Source organism: Lampris incognitus, chromosome 2 (genome assembly GCF_029633865.1).
Source record: "Lampris incognitus isolate fLamInc1 chromosome 2, fLamInc1.hap2, whole genome shotgun sequence".
Classification (NCBI taxonomy): Eukaryota; Metazoa; Chordata; class Actinopteri; order Lampriformes; family Lampridae; genus Lampris; species Lampris incognitus.
Window position 1 is genome coordinate 143,053,527 of NC_079212.1, and position 23,637 is coordinate 143,077,163.

The 23,637-nt window shown below is 45.2% G+C and overlaps 1 protein-coding gene across 1 annotated transcript in view; it reads right to left on the bottom strand.

Annotated features, from left to right (window-relative positions):
* LOC130132862 (cadherin-22) overlaps window positions 1–23,637 on the bottom strand; it is a 147,043-nt gene that overhangs the window by 75,033 nt on the left and 48,373 nt on the right. The window contains exons 4-6 of the mRNA XM_056301884.1: window positions 13,005–13,192; window positions 11,095–11,351; window positions 5,529–5,665 (exon numbers count right to left, since the gene is read on the bottom strand). Coding sequence (XP_056157859.1) covers window positions 5,529–5,665; window positions 11,095–11,351; window positions 13,005–13,192 — 582 coding nt within the window. The remainder of the gene's footprint in view (window positions 1–5,528; window positions 5,666–11,094; window positions 11,352–13,004; window positions 13,193–23,637) is intronic.

Below are 23,637 nucleotides of genomic sequence, written 5' to 3' on the forward strand. Positions count from 1 at the left end.
ATTAGTCAGGCCAGTGTGTTCAGTTCAAGTGCTATTAGCTGTCTACTTGGAAAAGGATCAGCTGGCTTTCTGGTAGCTTTTAAACCTGTCGCTCGACTTTATCATTGTTTTGCTGCACATCCCGTGTCAGATTAGTCTTGCATACACTCTCAGAAAAAAACAAAACAGTAGAATCGTACCTTCTGAAGGTCAAATATTGTGCTCAAAGGTACAATACGTTACACTTTCATGGACTTTTTTATAACCTTGCCACCATTTGTACCTTCACAAGTACAGTTATGCACACCAGGGGACCAACTATACCTGTGATGGTAGATCTGGGGTACATCTTTAGTACCTTTGTGTACAAACTGTGCTCTTCTTGTTCCTCTGTTTGTGAGTGTGTCATCAGATCAAGCTCCACACTACGTTTCAATGCTGCGCCATTGCTGGAAAAATGTCTGGCAGAAGCCATTTTCAGTCCACGTACCGAGGGGACAGTCCACGTACCAAGGACCAATCTGTGATTGCGGTAGTTGGCACACCCCTGTCCCCACCTTTGCCTGCATTGCACCCTAACCCAGTGCTCATCCCCACGTGTGGTGGGTCCACAAGGTGGTGGCTCCGTGTTGCTTTTTCGGGCTGGGCCCGACTGGGCCCCATGGGCCAAGGCCCAGCCACCAGATGCTCGCTGGCGAGCTCCCTTCCCAGGTCTGGCTCGAGAGGGGGTCGGTTTCCTTTTTTGAGGGAGGTGTAACTCTGCTGGTGTAATTTCATAGGGTTTCTCGGGAATCACTCAATTTGCCTTGGGAGACCCTACCAGGGGCTACTGCCCCCGACAACACAGCTCCCAGGATCACCGGGACACATAAACCCCTCCACCACGTTAAGGTGGCGAATCTCGGAGGGGAAATAAACCCTTCAAACTTGCCCATTCAGTCCGTGTCTGAATGTGAAGGGTTAAATGAAAGAAGCTCTTTTTTCTTCCTATCAGAATTGTGCCGCCTCTGCAGTTGCTGGGAAGAAAATGCTACGCTTTCAGCTCTGTGATTGGTGGTCCAGCTGTAATTTTACAGAGGTCTGAGCAAGAGTAATTCAACGAGAGAGCAATTTCAAATGTAAATATGACCAATCATATCTTCCCTCTAAATGGGTGAGCTTTTTTATCCCCAATTTTATGACGAGTTCGGCCTGCTGGGGGGGTGGGGGTGGGGGGGGCACAAATCACAAACTAGTGAAGAAGAAGCTAGGTAGTTAGCTACGGCTAGTGAGGAGGACATCATTGCGAATCTATTATCTAAGGTTAAGTTTTAATGAAGAGTTGCAGTTAATTGGCAAAGGAAGACCTACACCAGAGAATATGGTAAGTTATTTAAAATCTAATAGGCTGCCATGCCAACTGATTTTATTCTGGCCGCTGCTGCCACTTTTCTGTATACGTATGGAAAATGGTCATTATGTGGAATTACTGCTCAATCTGTAAATTTACCAACTCAGCTGTCATTATGCACACTTACCATAACATATATATTTAATAGGCTGCTGTGCCAATCTAATAATATTATTTATCAACAATATTGCTTATTTGTGGTGGTGGGCTCCAAAATGATCGCTGTTCACTGTCCATGGTTCTGAAGTGTCTGTCGCTAATGGTTTTTATTTCAAGTCCTATTCCCACACTGGCTCCTGGAGCAGAGCGTTTCAGCAGAATCCTCAGCCTCCAGCCTTGGCTCCAAGTCCGCCTGCAGAGCCTACAATATAGCTTTTATTGAACACCCCCTCCCCCCTTTTCTCCCCAATTGTATCTGCCCAATTACCAGACTCTTCCGAGCCGTTACGATTGCTGCTCCATCCCCTCTGCCGATCCGGGGAGGGCTGCAGACTACCACATGCCTCCTCCCATACATGTGGAGTCGCCAGCCGCTTCTTTTCACCTGACAGTGAGGAGTTTCATCAGGGGGACGTAGCGCGTGAGAGGATCACACTATTTGCCCCAGTTCCTCCTCCCCTCTGAATAAGCACCCCGACCAACCAGAGGAGGCGCTAGTGCAGCGATCAGGACACATACCCACATCCGGCTTCCCACCCGCAGACACGGCCAATTATGTCTGTAGGGATGGGGGATTCGACTTGGCGATCCCCGTGTTGGTAGGCAACGGAATAGACTGCCACGCCACCCGGACGCCCTTTATTGACAATTTTAATTGGTTTTGGGATCGTTTCTCCGGCTTCAAGAATGATGGAGTCCACCCCAATAGGGTGGTGTCTCCTTTGAGGTTTTAAGTTTCTTATCACCGGCCTTGCCCCTTTGTTCTGCATCTTAATTTACAGGCCCCCTAATTCAGTTAGTTTCCTTTCTGAGCTTTCTGGGCTTCTATCCATTGTCGTGCCTAAATATGACGGTGCTTATTCTTGACGATTTTAATATTCACATATGTTGTCCTTCCCATTCCCTCAGCCCCCCCCCCTTTTTTTTTAAAGATCTTATAGATTTTTTAACCTGATTCAATCTGTTAAAGGGGCCACATATTCCAAAGACCTTGTACTGTCATCTGGTTTCTCTCTCGAGTGACTTACTCTTGTGAATATGCTTGTAACTGACCGTAAAATTGTTGTTTTTTAAAGTTCCATTACAGCTCTCTATTCCTAGTCTCTATCCTAAAACACGCTCTCACATTCTCAATGCTGGTTCTACAGTTAAATTCTGTGCTACTTTTACTTCATTATCTTTTAATTCCACTATATCCCCTCTCAATCTAGATGCACTGTTAAATTCATTTGATGATCAGTGCCTATCCAACCTTGATCAAACTGCACCGTTTAAAACAAGGAATCAAGTAACCTCCCCTGACCGAACGATCACACTCGAGCCCTTAAAAGACTGTAGAAAATCTGGGAGACAACGGAATTTCCAAAATAGCACATAACACCCCTAAAAACCAAATGTTCACCACCAACGAAAGATCAATGGCTAACGATTGTGGAAGAAATCTTTCTAATGGAAAAATTGACACACATCCTGAGACTACATGAAGCACAACTGGACAGAAAATGGGAAAAATGGACACCATACAAGACTCAAAAAGACGACACTGAACTGGAATGATAATTCATAGATGCACTAATCTGCAAGGCTGTGAAAATATGAAGGCAATCCCCAAGCAGTTTTATGTTCGTTTTCTTTTATTTGTTTGTAAGTTTGTTGCAATGTCACAGAAATGTGTCAATAAAGATTTAAGTTAAAAAACAAAAAACAAAATGTTAATTTACCAGAAAGCAGTTAAGGATACAAGATCACTTTTCTTCTCTGAATCGATATCTAGAAATAACCACAATCCTAAAGTTCACTTTAGGGTAACTGATTCTGTTAATACTTAGTCATGGTCTCTCCACTTCTTTTTTTGAACCTGATGTTGAGCTATCTGAAAAAATTGCTTGTTCATTTTGTAAATGGGGTGAAGAATATCAGGTCCCAAATCCAGACTGACCCTTGCATTCTTTCCATTCCCCATGTCAATTCTGCCTCTTTTACCCAGTTTCAACCCATTACAATTTAAGTCTCCCATATGAACTCATCCTCCTGCATCTTAGACATCATCTCCACTAAGCTGCTCAAGAAGGTATTTTCCACTGTTATTCTGCAATTTTTCTAAAATAATTTTCTGGCCTCTGGTTGTTTTCCAGACATTTTTAAGCATGCCATTGTCCACCCATTGCTAAAGAAACCTAATTTGAATCCCCTGTCCTTAAGTAACGACAGATCAATCTCCAAATTGTCTTTTTATCTAAGGTTATGGAGAATGTAATTTATTCTCATCTGGTATCTTTTATTAATACTAATAATGTTTTTTAACAGTTTCTGGTCTGGTTTTAGAGAACTTCATAATACTGAGACAGCTTTAGTTAAGGTTACCAATGACCTACTGCTGACTGCAGACAAAGGTGACTGCTCAATTTTAGTTCTTTTAGACTTAAGTGCTGGCTTTTACACAGTCAATCACAGTATCATTTTACATTGCTTGGACTTGAGTAGGCATCAAGGGCTCAGCTCTTACTTTTTCACACTCATACCTCTCCAACAGAACTTGTCTTGTTGTTTTGGATAACTCTTCTTCCTCAATGGCTCAATTGAGTTGTGGTGTCCCTCAAGGCTCAGGTCTTGGTGCCCTTCTGGTTTCCGTATAGCCCTATACCCCCCAGTACCTATCAGACCTCCTCAACCCCTATATTCCATCCTCGAATCTGTGGTCCGCAGACAAGGGCCTGCTTTCCATTCCCCACACCAGCCTGCGAACTTCTGGGGATAGAGCCTTTAGTGTGGCAACCCCCACCCTTTGGAATTCTATTTCAGCAGAGATTTGCAACACTGCTTCTTTGGACACTTTTTTTTTTGTTCTTATGTAGTGTAAAGCATCCTTGGGTTCCTTGAAAGGTGCTATACAAAACTAAGTTGCCAGAGTGGAGAATTATTGAAGTTAATGAGTATTGTAAAGCTCATATAATTGAGTCAAATGGCATTAAAGGACAATTCTGGGGTTTTTTTAGCTTTTGCCATTGTGCATATTGGTTATATCATTTTATTCACCAGCTTCATTGTTGAGATTTTGGACATGGGACCACCAAGGGGCAACTGAATGTGATCCTTAAACCTGTTCTTTCAAGAGCAAAAATGGAAAAAGGAAAAAAAAAACTAGTGTCTTAGGTAGAAGTTGTATATGCTTGTCCATTATCTATGACTTTTCTATTGTGCTAGCACAGTAGTTTATGGATTGTTACTACTACCTATGATAAGTATAGGCTGCTCATTCCTGCAAGTTGAAACAGGAGGCATCTCAGCAAGGTCCATTGATAATATTAAACATTTCAGCTACTATCTTTCTACTAACTTTCATTCAAACATGTGGTTTAGATAATTGCGTTAATTTAGACTTGTTGAAACATGTCTGATGCTTGTATTCCATGACCTCGTACGATGGCGTTGTAAAGCTGAGTCCAGTGGTGGTAAAATCTCCACCACAAAGCAGCTGAGTAAAATGATATTAGAACTGATATGCACTGTGGAAAAACAAAACAAAACACAAGAACCCCCAGGTTTTAAAACAACTGGAATTATCATTTCAGAGCACCTCAATTGGACCTTGGTGAGGGACGGAGGGTATTCTGGTTAATATGCGGAGTAGAGTGCCATACAACCTTGATGTAGAGAAGGAACAACAACCAATTCCTGCCAACCAAAGGATGAGCAGTTATGTATCTTCAACCTGATTCACCTGCTCCACAGCTGAACCTCATTTTGATTCAGTGTGACTGTTGACTGATATTCATGGATCTTTTTTCTTTCTTCTCTCCCCCCCCCCTGAAATGGACTGTTGCCAGAGTGAAGCTTCAAGACATATGAATGGGGTGAGTTTGTCACTGGAGGAACCTTGTAAGAAAGCTCTAAAGGAATGCCGGATGGACCGGTGTCCTTTGCAATTGCCAGAATAACATGACATTCCTCCCTTAGGCGATGGAGACAGACATTCACCATGACAAAGACAGCCACATACCTGCTTCCTCTGCAGTCACAGTGATATTGTGCCAGCCTGCCGTCTCGCGGTCCAAGATCTTCCCCAGGGTGATGGCACCAGATACTGAGTCAATGTTGAAGATCATCTCCTCATCTGTGCTTCGATCTATGGAGAACCTGCAAAGCGCGAGAGAACAAACAAACAAAAGAGAGAGAAAAAGACAGAGAGAGATAATGGTTGAATATCTAATAAGAGTGGAAAGATTGAGATACAAGTTCAATCTGTGAGGGCTTCTACAGATTCTTTTTCTGTTCTGGTGACTTGACATCGGGGCCCGCTAAGCAGCGGCATCTTATTAAGTGCAGAGATGGGAGACGAAGGAAGAGAAAAATTTGCATTCAATTAGAAATAGGTTAAAGTAATTATGTGTTAAAAAGTCTCAACTGGAAACTTGTCACAGAGCATACGACCCCTAATAACCCAACGTCCCCGAACTGAGGAAGTGCTACAGAGAGACTCTGCCCACTCGCAGCTGCAAAACAAGCATTAAAATTTCATCGTGCACTCAAGCAAAACCACAAATACTTCTTCACCTCTTTGGTGGTCCCAAAAGAGCGATGAGCCAACTTAAATCAACTGAAAGTTTTTTCTCTTTTTTTCCCCTCTCCCTTTTTTTTCTTCCATTTCAGTCCCGTTGCTCACTCATGCAGGCCCTACATTTAATAGTATGACACAAAGCGTCATCAGCTTTTTTTAAATGCTCCTTTAAAAACGTTAGCCAGCATTCCCTCGTGCCTCACGGAAATACTAAGAAGCAACCCATACTGGAGAAAAGAAACTGTTAAAGACGCTATGTGCTAAAAGATGGATGGATGGATGGATGGACAGATAGAGTGACAGACAGACAGACAGACAGGCAGGTAGACAGATAGATAGATAGATAGACAGACAGACAGACAGACAGACAGACAGACAGACAGACAGACAGACAGACAGACAGACAGACAGACAGACAGACAGACAGACAGACAGACAGACAGACAGACAGACAGACAGACAGATAGATAGATAGATAGATAGATAGATAGATAGATAGATAGATAGATAGATAGATAGATAGATAGATAGATAGATAGATAGATAGATAGATAGATAGATAGACAGACAGACAGACAGACAGACAGACAGACAGACAGGCAGGCAGGCAGGCAGGCAGGCAGGCAGGCAGGCAGGCAGGCAGACAGACAGACAGACAGACAGACAGACAGACAGACAGACAGACAGACAGACAGACAGACAGACAGACAGATAGATAGATAGATAGATAGATAGATAGATAGATAGATAGATAGATACACATACATCGATGGATGGATGATATAGAGATAGATGGATGGATCGATAGATAGTAGAATATTATGTATGCCTGTTATGCAATTAGTAAAATCATTTAAGTTGCATACTTTAATGCTTAATTTAATGTTATTGATCATGGCCCATTGCTGCCCAACGACTGCTGGGATAGGCTCCAGCATCCCCGCGTCCCTGAGCAGGATAAGCGGTTTGGATAATGGATGGATGGATGCTCATTGCCCTTTTTTCAAGTGATGGATATCTACTTGTAGCCAAAAAAAACCCACTTGTGCAGTAATATCATAATCATGTTAGTAGTAGATCTACTACTACTACTACTACTACTACTACTACTCTCGGCTGCTCCCGTTAGGGGGCGCCACAGTGGATCATCCGTTTCCATCTCTTCCTGTCCTCTGCATGTTCCTCTGTCACACCAGCCACCTGCATGTCCTCCCTCACCACATCCATAAACCTCCTCTTTGGCCTTCCTCTTCTCCTCTTCCCTGGCAGCTCCATATTCAGCATCCTTCTCCCAATATACCCAGCATCTCTCCTCCACACGTCCAAACCATCTCAACCTTGTCTCTCTTGCTTTGTCTCCAAACCGTCCAACCTGAGCTGTCCCTCTAATATACTCGTTCCTAATCCTGTCCTTCTTCATCACTCCCAATGAAAATCTTATCATCTTCATCTCTGCCACCTCCAGCTCCACCTCCTGTCAGTGCCACTGTCTCCAAACCATACAACATAGCTGGTCTCACTACCATCTTGTAAACCTTCCCTTTAACTCTTGCTGTAACCAAATCACTCCTGACACTCTTCTCCACCCACTCCACCCTGCCTGCACTCTCTTCTCCACCTCTCTTCTGCACTCCCCGTTACTTTGAACAATTGACCCCAAGTATTTAAACTCATCCACCTTTATCACCTCTGCTCCTTGCATCCTCACCATTCCACTGTCCTCCCTGTTGTTCACACATAGGTATTCCTACTACTGACTTTCATTCCTCTTCTCTCCAGTGCATACCTCCACCTCTCCAGGCTCTCCTCCACCTGCGCCCTACTCTCGCTACACATCATATTAGTAGTAGATGAGTTCCAGTATTCTACTATCACTATCAGGATCAGTATGATCGTATGTATTATGTTCGATATTAGACACAGCACATGTATCATTACAGCACTGTGAGGACAGAGGGTGCTGGTCCTGGACTGCCCATAACTCTGTGAGGACTATACATCTTCATCATGTTTACTAGCAGGCTCCAACTTGATACGCATGCTGCGATGCCTCTATCGCTGTTACTGTTTCATGTGAAACACTCACTCGTTTAACACACGCCAATTAAATGTAAGTTCACACACACACACACACACACACACACACACACACACACACACACACACACACACACACACACACTGGCAAATTCATTCATATTTTAGTTACACATTTTGGCGCCCATGAAACTGTCAAGTACATGAGATGTCAAGCAGCCGTGTGTGTGTGTCTGTGTGTGTGTGTGATTGTGTGTGTAAGTGGTTGTGTTTGTGTGTGTGTGAGTGTTTGTGTGTGTGTCTGTGTGTGTGAGTGTTTGTGTGTGTCTGTCTGTGTGTGTGTGTGTCTGTGTGTGCATGCATATGAATGCATGTGTGTTCACATGTCTGTGTTTGTATGATTTTGCGTGTCCTTTTTTTGGTGTTTATGCTTTAATCTTTATGTGTGTGTGTGTGTGTGTGTGTGTGTGTGTGTGTTCACACCAGGGGCAACGATGGGCAGTGCAAGCTGTTAGCTGGATAACCCTGCCAGTAGATGGCTCCTTGCCAGCCCCCCCCCCCCCACACACACACACACACTCAAAGCCACACCACCAGGCCCTGATGCGCTCCAGGCTGCCAAGGCGCTGGTGGACAATAGCAATGCCAGCATGTTGTACTTCATTACACCTGCTCCTATTGGAGCCTCATGCATTTTTGATTGAGGTAATTTGCACAAGTCCTGTGTGCACTACTGTGCTCTGCACCAGTGTGAGAGCCTTCACCTTCATTTTCATTCCTTCTGCACAAAAAACTGTTCACCTAAGGACACGTGAGCTGCAGCACGGCGGATGAAGTCCAATTTCTTACTGTGCCGTGCTAGCTGCTATGTACTTATACTTAGCAAGTACATGAAGGAACTCAACACGGCTATAGAGGGAACATGAGAACTCCCTATAGAAGGGCCAAGATCGGGGGCATCCGGGTAGTGTAGCGGTCTCTTCCGTTACCTACCAACACGGGGATCGGCGGTTCGAATCCCCATGTTGCCTCCAGCTTGGTTGGGCGTCCCTACAGACACAATTGGCCGTGTCTGTGGGTGGGAAGACGGATGTGGGTATGTGTCCTGGTCACTGCACTGGCACCTCCTCTCATCGGTCGGAGCGACTGTTCGGGGAGGGGGGGGGGATAGCGTGATCCTCCCATGCACTACGTCCCCCTGGTGAAACTCCTCACTGTCAGGTGAAAAGAAGCGGCTGGCGACTCCACATGTATGGGAAGAGGCATGTGGTAGTCTGCAGCCCTCCCCGGATCGGCAGAGGGGGCGGAGCAGTGACCGGGACGGCTCACAAGAGTGGGGTAATTGGCTGGATACAATTTCAGAGAACCTCACCCTCCTCACCTTGGTCGTCCGTCAGGACGCCCCCTATAGGGCTTTGGTTGCACATGTTTGTTTCAAGCATGGGGCGCTACTCCACATGCAGTTCTATGGATCTCCACTAACTGGAGATCTTGTGCCTTTCCATTGTCAAGATGCACCGATCATCTGCAAAGCCACGATGTCCCTGGTCCATAGCATCAGTCTATCGCTGAATGCACCTAGGACCACTGCTACCCATAGGAATAGCAGGATTCATCATCCAGGATTTATTATCCGGCTCCTCTAGAGGAGCCAGATCTAGAGGAGTCAGATCTAGATTTCAGAGGAAACAGGTGGGGAAAAAAAGAAGGGCCAGGATCGGCACCAAGGACGCAGTGCTAACCACTCAGACACGGCACCAGATCGACCCATATGGGCCCATATTTATGAACTTGGTGGTAACAGCATTGTGCCGCACAAAATATAAGTAGCAGCAATTTGAGCTCATTCATAAAAACACCATGGAGGTGATTACCTCCGCAGATAAAGCCTGCTGCAGGGTTATTGTTAAGTGGCGGCCCCGGTGAAAGCCAATTAAAACCATCAATCAATTACGCAAATGAATTGCTACATATTTAATATCCCCTGATTATCCATGGCCGATGGATGATGGATCACCAACTTGACTGGTCAGAAAGGCAACGGAAACTGACACTTTCGGCAAAACAATTTCGTACATTAGTAGAGCAGCACAAAAAGTGCACAGGAGGAATCTCCTACCAGATGACTGCTGCCGGGGAGATGGAAGGGAGCTGGGGCCTCTATTTCACGTAGGCTTTGCTTATGCTGGCACTAAAGGACTGGTGGACTAACATTCAACGAGTTTTATTTGAAGTTGTTAAGAGGCAGTTCCCAATCACCGTAAAGCTGTTTATGTTGGGCTTAACAACGAACTCAAGGACTCTGGCCGCTCCTCGGTGGATTATCCTGGCCAACACAACTGCCAAACGTACACTATTGAGACACTGGAAAAAAAGAATACCCCCTTCCCTATGAAGAGTGGGCTACGACTATGGCTCAGCTGGCTAGCTATGAGAGGGTCTCACACTCTCAGTGCTCCGAACGACCAGAGGAGGCGCTAGTGTGGCGACCAGGACACATACCCACACCCGGCTGTAGGGTGTGGGTATGTGTCCTACATCTGTAGGGACGTCTGACCAAGCCGGAGGTAACACGGGCGATTCAAACTGGCGATCCCTGTGTTGGTAGGCAACAGAATAGAACTCTATGCTACCCAGAAGCCCTCATCTCAGTATTTTCAAATCTTAAAACTTGTCTGGAGGGGGTACGTTAAAGATACTTTGTTTGTTAACTTTTTCTGAAGTAGATCATTATACACTGGAAACTCTACTGCCTTGCCAGAGCAGCTGGTGTTTTAGCACAGTGGCACCCAGTGACTGCCGGGATAGGCTCCAGCATCCCCGCGACCCTGAGAGCAGGATAAGCGGTTCAGATAACGGATGGATGGATGGATGGATGGATGGGTGCACTTTCACAAATCTCTTGTGGGACATGCAAACCAACAACAAAGGATTTTTGTGTTTCTTAAATGTTTGAAATAATCTACTGTACCTGACGGGGACGTTCTCGATATCCGGGTCCCTGGCCGTGACAATGCCAACCAATGCTCCCAGTCTGGCATCCTCCTGCACCTCCATGATAGCGCCTTCCACCGGTCGAAAGACGGGTGGCTCGTCAATATCCGACACGCTCACCTGGACGATGGTCTGGTCTCGGAAGGAGCCCAGGTCCTCGAAGCGGGGGTCGACGTGCTTATTCACCGCCTCCACAACCACGTTGTGTGTTCGCTTGCTCTCAAAATCAAGAGGCTGGAAGTTGAGGGAAGAAACAAAATACCCAAAATAAAGTGGGACGAAGCTCTGTGGGTGGATGATGTACGTATTTGCTCTTCAGACATATGTTTCAAATACAAATGCTCTAGTCCTGGGGGTACACATGCAAATAGCATGCTTTTGATACTTTCATTCGCTGGGCTATTTAGGACAATAGCTAATCAATGATTATTTATTCATCCTTCTGTTGGTATATATTTATGCATTTGGCAGGTGCATTCTTTAACCCAACGTTACTTACACAAGTCAGCAATTAGCAGATAAACTCGAGTGTTAGCAACTGCTATCATATGCCCCTTTTCCACTGCATAGTACTGGCTCAGCTCGACTCGACTCTGTTCGACTCTACTCGCTTTACTTGTTGGGATGTGGTTTTCCACTGCAGATAGCGCCCCCTCACGGCGAAGCCCCGCTGGTCATTTGTGGGCTTGTTACTAGTTTTTCCTCCCCTGTCTACCAGCGCCCCACATGAGTGTTTTATTTTTTTTTTAAATCAACAAGACCAACTGTAAATGTGTGCTTCACATGAACAATATTAGTGTAACTAAGAGATTCACTGACAACAACTAATTTTTTCACATGGACGGATCATCACCATTAATACAAGTTCCACAAGACTCACTTTGGCATTTGCCGGTTATAAACAGAGCTGTTCAATTTCTCTCCAACCAATCAGTGGTCAGATTTTATTTATATTTAGATAAATTACTTTGTTTAAAGAAACACTCAATGGTAGGGAAAGTGCTACTAATAATTTATATTTATTTATATTTAAATAAATATAAATACATTTTATTGATATTCTATTTATTTTTTATTTATACTCAAATTTAAATATTATTTATTTATTTATTCCTTTTATAAGATTTTATTTAAATTTAAATAAATATACATATATTTATATTTTATTTATAGTGGTATTTTCATGTCACCTTTTAGTATCAGCTCAGCTCACGTGGAACCTCGATGGAGGTGGTACCAAAAAAAGTACCCGGTACCAGGTACTATCCCTAACTTTTGCCCAATGGAAAACCAAAATAAACAAGTAGAGTTGAGTGGAGTTGAGCCGGTACCATGCAGTGGAAATGGGGCGTATCATAGGGTGCTATGAGAAGATCATATCATATAGTACTATATGAAGTAGTAGTAGTGCATTTGCTGCACAGTAGACAACAGTAACCATTATAGCCACGAATGCATGCCATGTCAGGTGCATTTACTGTAAGTGTGTCTCAGATCATCAAGAGGCGGTAAACATAACTTTACATTGACACAAGTAAAAAAACAGGCAAGGTTTGCTATGAAGTGCAACTACAAAAAGACTCAATAGTAGACACCAATAGTAATATTATTTAAGTAATGGATTGATCATTAATTTCCCAAGTAATCAATTAGATGTTATTTGCAAGACTGTTTAATAAATGGACCTGTAGATAACATCGATATAAGACTTGAAAATAATAATTTGTGAAATAAATCCATATATATATATATATATAGAGAGAGAGAGAGAGAGAGAGAGAGAGGGAGAGAGAGAGAAGTGCACCCGGGAAGGCCTGACAAGCTGTATTCATGGCTACCGCCTCTCATTGCAGACTGAAAGTTAAAAGTAAAAGACAAGGTCCACACCTTCTTGATGGAGATGACCGCTTCCTGCGTCTCCGTGTCAGTGCTGACCTTGAAGAGCTCCCCTCCGTCCTGGTCTGTGATGAGGTAACTCATGTCCGTGTTCTCGCCCATGTCTGCGTCGCTGGCGATGACCCGGCCCACCGAGGTGCCCACCGCCGCCCCCTCCGACACCGAGAACTGGTACATCTCTGAAGGACAGCAGAGGAAAAGAGGGGATGAGGAGAGAGTGAGGCAAGATGGAGAGCGAGATGAAGTCGTGAAAAAAATTGAAGGAACAGAAGACGGGAGACACAGGGAAGGGAAGATGGAGGAGGAAAAACAAAACAGGAGATGAAGATAAGATGGGCACAGGAAAGGGAAAAATATCAATGAGCAGGAAAATGAAGAGCATTGAAAAGAATAAAGTAGAGATGGATGGAGGAGAAGTAGGTTTCTTTTAATTGATACATTTCCCCTGTGGCGTTCCCCCCCCCCTTCACTCCCCAGTTGTATCCGGACAATTAATTCCGCTCTTCCGAGCCTTCCCGTTTGATGCTCCACCCCCTCTGCTGATCCGGGGAGGGCTGCAGACTACCACATGCCTCCTCCCATACATGTGGAGTCGCCAGCCACTTCTTTTCACCTGACAGTGAGGAGTTTCCCCAGGGGGACGTAGCATGTGGGAGGACCACGCTATTCCCCCCAGTTCCCCCTCCCCCCCCTTGAACAGGCGCCCCGACCAACCAGAGGAGGCGCTAGTGCAGCAACCAGGACACACACCCACATCCTTCTCACCCCAGGACAAGGCCAATTGTGTTTTCTGAACAAATGACCATTCGTCAACATAGCCACTGGAGTCTTACCACATACGATACCTCTCGACATCCGCACACGTGAAATTATGAATGTAAACTAACCTATCTTTGTTTACATATAACACCACGCAGTTCAGCTTTAAACGTCCTTTTTATAATTTTACTCCTTAAAGAAAGCCCAAGTCCGGAAGCCACTTTATTTGGTCATTGTATTCTTACAATGAATGTGTCCTCTACATTTAACCCATCCCGTTGTATAGCAGCAGTGGGCAGCTGCAGTGCCCAGGGACCAACTCCGGTTCTTCTTTCCACTGCCTTGCTCAGGGGCACAGGCAGGAGTATTAACCCTAACATGCACGTCTTTTCGATGGTGGGAGGAAACCGGAGCACCCGGAGGAAACCCACGCAGACACGGGGAGAAACTCCACACAGAGAGGACCTGGGACAACTCAGGACCTTCTTGCTGCGAGGCAACAGTGCTGACCACTGGACCGCTTTGGTTTGATTGAAAACCACTCAGGATACGTGAATAGTTTATTTATCTTTTTTTTTAAAAACCTGTTTATTGGGTTTTGCAATTTTGTCAAACACAACGCTAACAAGCAATCAAGCATAGTATGCATCCCCATCCCTCTTTCCCTCCCTTCCCTCCCCACAGCAGAGAAAAACAGGAAGAAAACAAAAGTGTAGTACTGGTGACAGTCATCAAAGACTGAATTTATGTCAATGTCATGCCATTAGAGTGACAATAGAGTTCCTGCAGTACATGCATGGACCTCTAAAGAAAAGGAAACCCCGTGTGTGTATGTATGCAGGACATTCCAACCTTCTGTGGCTTCAGCTATCCCCATCCTCTGGAGCACCGTTAAGGTCTTTATGTGGTCCAGAAAAGGTGACCTTGTTTTTGTCAAAGTTTCTCAATGAACCTTTCGGGGAAAATCTAATCTTCTCTAACTTGATGCAGTATAACACATCTTTGGTCCATCTACCGTGGGTAGGTGGCGATCCATGTTTCCGTTTAAGAGGTATTAGACGTCTAGCTAAAAGAGAGGTGAAGGACATTATTCTACTAAGACACAGGGGAGTGTTAGTCTTGGGGGGGAAAGGCCAAACAAGGCTGTAAGAGGATCAGGTGGAATGTCCACACCAGATAGATCCCCGAAGGATTTAAAAATATTGGCAGGTCTGTGGGTGATTGTCCACAGCAGTTACATGCACCACTTATACCAGGAAATATCCTTGCTAGTCTAGCATTAGTATAATGAATGCGATGTAAGATCTCACATGTCTAGCGCATATTGACACGGTGTGAACTAGCATCAACACAGAGTCCCACATCCCACCCGTCAGCTCCACACCCAAATCCTGCTCCCAAGCAACTTTAAGATGGTTAAGAGTCTCGGACTTGGGGTCCGCGGTGGTGTAGCGGTCTAAGCATCGGCTTTGTGTCGATGCAGTTGCCCACTGGGGACCGGGGTTCGCGCCCCGGTCTCGTCAGATCCGACTATGGCCGGACTCGATGAAGCAGCAATCATTGGCAACGCTGTCTTCGGGAGGGGGGCGGAGTCGGCTTGTGTTTGTCATATGAATGCGTCTCTGGGTGTGTGGGGAAAAAGCAGTGGTTCGGCCTGGAGTCACCTTGTCATGGAAGTGGCGAGGCGACTCCTTCGAGACTGCCGGCCGGAGAGATGCAGTTGGCGAACGCATGAAGTACGAGGGTGGGTGTTTGAATTAAAATAGGGATCGATTGGCCACTAAAATGGGAGAAAAGGGGAAAAATCAGAAATAAATTTACAAAAAAAAGAGTCTCGGACTTAATGGAATCTATGTCAGGATATATAATTGAAATTAGGCTCTTTACACTGGGGTTCAAAGAGAGAAGGGACTCCGTTTCAGAATGAGCAGGGTGGTTTAGAAATTCTGGAAATTGCTTTTGTAAGAGATGTCTAACCTGGAAATAGGGACATAGATGAGATCTAGGCAAACTGAATCTTTCAGACAGGTCGGAAAATGACGAGAAGGCCCCTTTACTGTACAGATCTTCGACGGTTTTGAGTCCCTTGTCAAACCAGGTTTGGAAGGTGAGATCAATACACAATGGTTTAAACAAGTGGTTACGACATATTGGGGAATGAGAGGATGGTCTGTTAAGACCAAAGTGCCTCCTCTAGATTTAGATCTAGAAATTCTAGATCTCCTTAGGTAGGCTACATTATCTGTTGCCCGGTCGCTCGGTTGTAGGTTGACTTGTGGTCTGGAAGAAGAGAAGCGCGGCGTTGGGATGATCCCAAGTGTGGACAGTTCCCTGCCAAGTAAACCGTAGCTGGGCAGGATGGACCAGACCAAACTTCACGCCGGTTTGGTGGAGTAGTGCCTTCAGGGCCTTAAACTCCGATCTGCATCGGGTCAGCTCTGCAGAATAGTCCAGGAATATATGAATCCTTTTCCCTTTGTATGACGGCTGTCCATGTTCACGGGATGTGCGGATAACCAGCTCCTTCGTCTGGTGATAGTGCAGCCGCGCCAGCATGGCTCTCGAAGGTTTGGCTTGGGGGGCGGTTTGGCTGCGAGGGTGCGATGTGCTCCGTCTATAACCGGCGTGTTGGCGAATGTTTCCTCACCCAGGATTTCCTACAGGAAGGGGCCCATGAAGGCAGTCGGGTTGATGCCCTCTTCGCCCTCGGGTAAGCCAACCACCCGTATGTTCTGTCGACGGGAGCGATTTTCTTGGTCATCCACTGCGGCTTTGAGCTTGACATTGTCCACAGCCAGGGCGGCACAACGCGTCTCCAGCTCCGACAGCCTTCATTTCGGGAGGTTTCAAGGGCAGCGATTTTATTGGGGTGGTCAGTCACTGATGTCTGCAGTGAAGCTATTGTGGAACGAAGCTCTTTAACTATTTCTTCAAGCATAGTTAGAGCTGTTGTAAGACATTTCGCCATAGTCTCCGCCTGTAGCGCGTTCGCCTCTGTGCGGATGGTGGTGATTGCTTTGCAGTTATTTATTTATTTATTTAGTTATTTATTTTTCTTCCGCCCATTTTTTGACACTTTGTAGCTCTTTCCTACTTTTGGCTCCTGAAACCCTTCAACTATCAAAATGTTCAACTCATTAAGGACATTAGTGTTCCCCCTTTCAGATTTTTCATACCTGTTGAACTTTTTGAAATATTCAACTTTTTTTCAGCCATTTTTTGAATGGGAGTCAATGGGGGACTTTGGCAACCTTTCCACCTCTTTTACTCCTTCATACCTTTAGCCACTGAAACCATTCAGGTATCAAAATGTTCACCTCTTGAAGCCCATTACGGCTCACATTTCGGTTTTTTTGAAATCCTTTATACTTTTAGACATATTAAGCTTTTTCTACTTTTTCAAGACAATGGAAGTCCACGTATGGGGAAAGGTTGAAACCCTCATCCCTTTGAACTGTATCTCCTCCTTCATTTTTTGAGCTAGAAACCCCATTTCAAGCTTAAACAGCTCAGGACATTCAGCTCTTTCAGACATCAGCGAGGACCTTTCCTGGCCATCCAACACCCAGGCCCTTGTGAAAAAGGCCCAACAATGCCTGCATTTCCTGAGGAGGCTGAGGAGTGCCCGTCTATCCCCCCAAATGTTCACCAACCTCTACCACTGCACCATAGAGAGCATCCTGACCAGCTGCATCTCAGTGTGGTACAGCAACTGCACCTCAGTAGACCAGAAAGCTCTGCAGCGGGTCGTCAAGGTGGCCCAGCATATCACCAGTACCCAGCTCCCAGCCATAAAAGACATTTATCACAAACGCTGCCTTCGAAGGGGTCTGAGAATCAGCAGAGATCCCACCCACCCCACCCATGGACTGTTCTCCCCCCTGCACTCTGGGAGGTGCTACAGGAGCCTCAGAGCCTGCACCACCAGGCTCAAAAACAGCTTCTTTCCCCAAGCTGTTGCCCACCTGAACCTGGCCACCCACTGAATATCTGTCGATATTTTGAAATATTTTGTGCTCGTGCTCTTTTTTAACTTATTTTTAGCTTTTGGTCTTCATCTGTGTATATCTTACACTGTGTTTGCTGTCTGTCTTGCACTGTTTGGCGAAGCCGCAGCCCTTATTTCATTTTTAATATGTGCCTGCACATTGTTTTTAATGACAATAAATTGAATTGAATTGAATAGTACACAGTTAAAGTAGTAAAATGACTCAATCCTAGTTTACTGACTGGAATTAATCTCTGGATGTGACTGTAGAGGTAGAGCAACAACACCGTGGAAGCAGAATTTGTGATAGAAGATCTTGGAGAAAAGGCCATAGTCCGAATGAGTGAATATCATTGTATTTCCACATTGAAAGGAGACAGGAAATGCCTTTAAAAGGTATTGAAATTCAAGTCAATAATTTTTTTTATGACCTGGACAGGTTGAAGAAGCTTCTGCCATTTGAAGTCTGCATCCAGCTGATGCTGCTCTTTACTCTGAATGTTTTTAAAGCATCTCTAGTATTTTGACCCTAAAGTCAGATTGACTAAATTTTCATGCTGATAATCGTTATGTGCAACGACAAATTAACATTTTGTCCATCATTAACTTAAGGATCCAGAAATAAATATAGCATGTAAACAGTCACACAAACGATGGACAGAGCCCTGTGGTATCTTATTTTTAGCAAATCCCTTCACAAGCCTTTCTGTACCCAACACCATGCAGTACACAGATGCAACAATAAAGATACTGATATACCTTTGACAGAGTAAACGAGATTTATACTGAGATGAAAAAGGGTTTTATACTGAAGAAAAGATGTCAGGAGATATATGAAATACCACGAACCAGACGGTCAGGTTCCCCTGTAAGGAAAGTAATGGTGTCAAGCTTTCATTTTTAAAGTAAGATGGTTTTCAAAAAGGTGCCAGACCTCGATTTAGTCCCAGCACTCACTCACACCTCCCTCACTCGCTCTCTCTCTCTCTCTCTCTCTCTCTCTCTCTCTCTCTCTCTCTCTCTCTCTCTCTCTCTCTCTCTCTCTCAGACAGACAGACAGTGAGGTCTGTCTGTCTCTCTCTATTATTGGTTACTCCAGGTGCCATTGAACAAGCCAGACAGTTAATCTGTATTTTACAATATATGCAAAGATACCTTTCATTTAGGTTTAAGTGTGTGTGTGTGTGTGTGTAACTTCCGCTTCCGGTGTGGGAAGGTGGTGGCACAAATTCACATTTGCAGCGGCCTCACACAGTACCGGTGTGAGAAGATGGCGGCATGAATCCATGTTCCCGGCGGCCTCACCCGGTACCGTCCATGCAGTGTCTTTGTCCACGTCTTAAGTTTGTTTTGTCTTCGTTTGATGGCTGGGAGAGCTGGCGCTGGATCGGCTCATCAGAGCTTGGTCTGCTGCATCCTGTCACGGCCCTGCTTCGAGCTGCAACCGAGGAGGTAACTCCGAGGGCGGTCTGACGGGACGGGGAAGCGGCGCAGGCTAAGCTAACTGCTAGTCCATGCAAACCGGCAGTTCCGCTAACGCTGAGGGTGGTCTGGTGGTGGCCTCGCCTAGACTTGACTGTGTTTTTGGTGTCGTCGTGTGGACCCAAGCACCGAGGCCCTGACCGGAGCTGTGCCCGAAGAGGAAACACAGAGGGTGGTCTGACGGGATGCGGAAGCGGGGCAGGCTAAGCTAACTGCTAGCCATTGCAGACCGGCAGCTCGTCATCCTGGCTGGTTTAGATATATGTGTTAGTTTGGATATATGTGTTCTTGTGGTTTTTGGATGTGTGTTGTCTTTGTGTTGCACTGCTGTGGGCTGGGAGAAACCACGTTTCGTTTCATTTCATGTGCACAAGTGCACATGAAATGAAACGACAAATAAAGTGTTTTTGTTTCTGTTTCTGTGTGTGTGTGTGTGCGTGCATGATAGATAGATAGATAGATAGATAGATAGATAGATAGATAGATAGATAGATAGATAGATAGATAGATAGATAGATAGATAGATAGATAGATAGAAGACAGGTAGATAGATAGATAGATAGATAGATAGATAGATAGATAGATAGATAGATAGATAGATAGATAGATAGATAGATAGATAGATAGATAGATAGATAGATAGAAGACAGGTAGATAGATAGATAGATAGATAGATAGATAGATAGATAGATAGATAGATAGATAGATAGATAGATAGATAGATAGATAGATAGATAGATAGATAGATAGATAGATAGAAGACAGGTAGATAGATAGATAGATAGATAGATAGATAGATAGATAGATAGATAGATAGATAGATAGATAGATAGATAGATAGATAGATAGATAGATAGATAGATAGAAGACAGGTAGATAGATAGATAGATAGATAGATAGATAGATAGATAGATAGATAGATAGATAGATAGATAGATAGATAGATAGATAGATAGATAGATAGATAGATAGATAGATAGATAGAAGACAGGTAGATAGATAGATAGATAGATAGATAGATAGATAGATAGATAGATAGATAGATAGATAGATAGATAGATAGATAGATAGATAGATAGATAGATAGAAGACAGGTAGATAGATAGATAGATAGATAGATAGATAGATAGATAGATAGATAGATAGATAGATAGATAGATAGATAGAAGACAGGTAGATAGATAGATAGATAGATAGATAGATAGATAGATAGATAGATAGATAGATAGATAGATAGATAGATAGATAGATAGATAGAGAGAGAGAGAGAGAGAGAGAAAGACCTGGTATGACGGTGTGATCCGTATCTGGATATCTTTTGTAGATTAAGGACAAACACGTATTAATGCAAGTTGTAAACACACACAGCTTGGTTTGTGATTGGATCTGCCAGACCCCCCCCCCCCCCAGTTAGACAGGGTCACAACCAGGTGTAATTGTGAACACAAACAGCTTGCTTCGCGTTGGTGAGACGGCACCGCTGGTAGCAAACATCCTTCCTGCCGCTGGTGGTTAAACGTATTATAGTTCATTGTGATGGTAAACCAGCCTCTGTATTTACACTAACTGTAGCTCCAAACAGGACCGTGGAAACTACCTACAGTTCTGATGCTTTGACTTGATAAATGAACCCTAAAATTAACACGTTTTTTTTAAAATTTTACTATTGTTTATAATGGCAGTGGAGTAGAGGTGAAGAAGGTGGATGAGTTTAAATACTTGGGGTCAACTGTCCAAAGTAACGGGGAGTGCAGAAGAGAGGTGAAGAAGAGAGTGCAGGCAGGGTGGAGTGGGTGGAGAAGAGTGTCAGGAGTGATGTGTGACAGAAGGGTACCAGCAAGAGTTAAAGGGAAGGTTTACAAGATGGTGGTGAGACCAGCTATGTTGTATGGTTTGGAGACAGTGGCACTGATGAAAAGACAGGAGGTGGAGCAGGAGGAGGCAGAGATGAAGATGATAAGATTTTCACTGGGAGTGATGAAGAGGGACAGGATTAGGAAGGAGGATATTAGAGGGACAGCTCAGGTTGGACGGTTTGGAGACAAAGCAAGAGAGGCAAGATTGAGATGGTTTGGACATGTGTGGAGGAGAGATGCTGGGTATATTGGGAGAAGGATGCTGAATATGGAGCTGCCAGGGAAGAGGAGAAGAGGAAGGCCAAAGAGGAGGCTTATGGATGTGGTGAGGGAGGACATGCAGGTGGCTGGTGTGACAGAGGAAGATGCAGAGGACAGGAAGAGATGGAAACGGATGATCCGCTGTGGCGCCCCCTAAGGGGAGCAGCTGGAAGTAGTAGTAGTAGTTTATAATAGCAATAGACAGACACATTTGTCTTTCTTTGCATAGTACACACATGTCTGTGAATGTTCTCATTCATCCAGGTCATGGTTATCCAAAAGAGTTGAATCAAGTACAACTGGACTTGGTATATATATACCAAGTCCAGTTGCACTTGATTCAACTCTTTTGGATAGTACACGCAATACACGAGTTTCGATCACAGCGTGGACACGACACAGATGAGAATACACAAGAGATATACGAGAAGCCACGTCAACACAAGGTGGAAATGCAGTGAGTGTGATCGCATTATCATCCACACATCATATCCAGATGCAGATCACATGACAACTGACGCCACTTGCAAGTGGGATAAGAGTGATTGAAGAGACAGATTTCGAAATCCTGGGATTGCTGATAAGCCCCCTTTTCAGACCAACGAGCTGACTCCAGGTTATCTCAAAGGCCCGTTTTCAGATACACAAAGCAAATCGATTGATTGTGTTGCATACGCAAAACATCTGATGTGTGACTGCTGGGATTAAGATGTGTAAAAACCCCGTCCAGGAAGTTAAGGTCTTCACCGGGTATTCGCTCCATCAGCTGATTCAAATCAACACCAACCTGCCAGGTAGGGGAAACAACGCTGTGTCCAAAATGCCTCCCTGTTTGCTATATAGTGCACTACAGTCACCATTCTCATTTTGAGTTCACTATTTTTTGTCGTCAAAAATTGTAACTTAGGGGGGCATCTGGGTGGAGAAGCAGTCTGTTTCGTTGCCTACCACCACGGGGATCGCCGGTTTGAGTCCCCGTGTTGCCTCCGGCTTGACCGGATGTCCCTGCAGACACAATTGGCCGTGTCTGCGGGTAGGAAGCTGGATGTGGGTACGTGTCCTGGTCGCTTCACTGGCGCCTCCTCTGGCCGGTCGGGGCGCCTGTTTTGGGGGGGGAGGGGGAACTGGGGGGAAATGGCGTGGATGATGCGTCCCCCTGGTGAAACTCCTCACTGTCAGGTGAAAAGAAGCGGCTGGCGACCACGTGTATGGGAGGAGACACGTTGTGGTCTGCAGCCCTCCCCCGGATCAGCAGAGGGGGTGGAGCAGCAACCGGGACGGCTCGGAGGAGTGGGGCAATTGGCCGGAGACAGTTGGTGTGAAAAAGGGGAAACAAAGCCGCAAAAAAACCAAACTTAAAATGTCTCGTCTGAAAGTATTTTATGCTAAGGATACCACAATGCACCTCACCACCTCTCCTCCACTCTGCCCAGGCACCCTTTCCACTGTCAAATACCACGTGACGGGGTCTTTTTCCCTCCCGTTTTTTCTTCCCGATTGTACTCGGCCAATTACCCCACTCTCCCGAGCCGTCCCGGTCGCTGCTCCACCCCCTCTACCGACCGGAGAGAGCTGCAGACTACCACAAGCCTCCTCCCATACATGTGGAGTCGCCAGCCGCTTCTTTTCACCTGACAGTGAGGAGTTTCACCAGGATCACGCTATTCCCCCCCAGTTCCCCTTCCTCCCTGAACAGGTGCCCTGACCGACCAGAGGAGGCGCTAGTGCGGTGACCAGGACACCTACCCACATCCGGCTCCCCACCCGCAGACACGGCCAATTGTGTCTGTAGGGACGCCCGACCAAGCCGGAGGTAACATGGGGATTCGAACCGGGATTCCCATGTCAGTAGGCAACAGAATAGACGCCCCCTTGTGGTGGGTTCTACTTCTCATTGCAACCTATAGAGTACCCTATTGCATGTTTCATACATAGGGAACAGCAACTGGGTGAATGAGGGAGCGATTCCAGACAGTTGTAGGTAGTGAGATAAGCTGGTTTAACCCAACACATGGGTGGAGCGAAGATGTGGTTAGAAGCTTGGCTTGGACACCTTCTGTTGGGGTTGCGTGACACGGGAAAACGCTGTGCCGAGAACCCCCCAGATCCCAGCTGAGTAGGGTCAAAATGAGAGGAAACGAGGAAAAATGAAGTGAAAGACAGTTAAAAATAAAAAAAAGAAGATGAAGAAGAGGCCAGCAGGGAGGAGGGAGGCAGGCAAACAAATGAGGGGAGCAAACTCCTTTATTCGACGTGACTCCTGGCGGTCTCCTGTGAA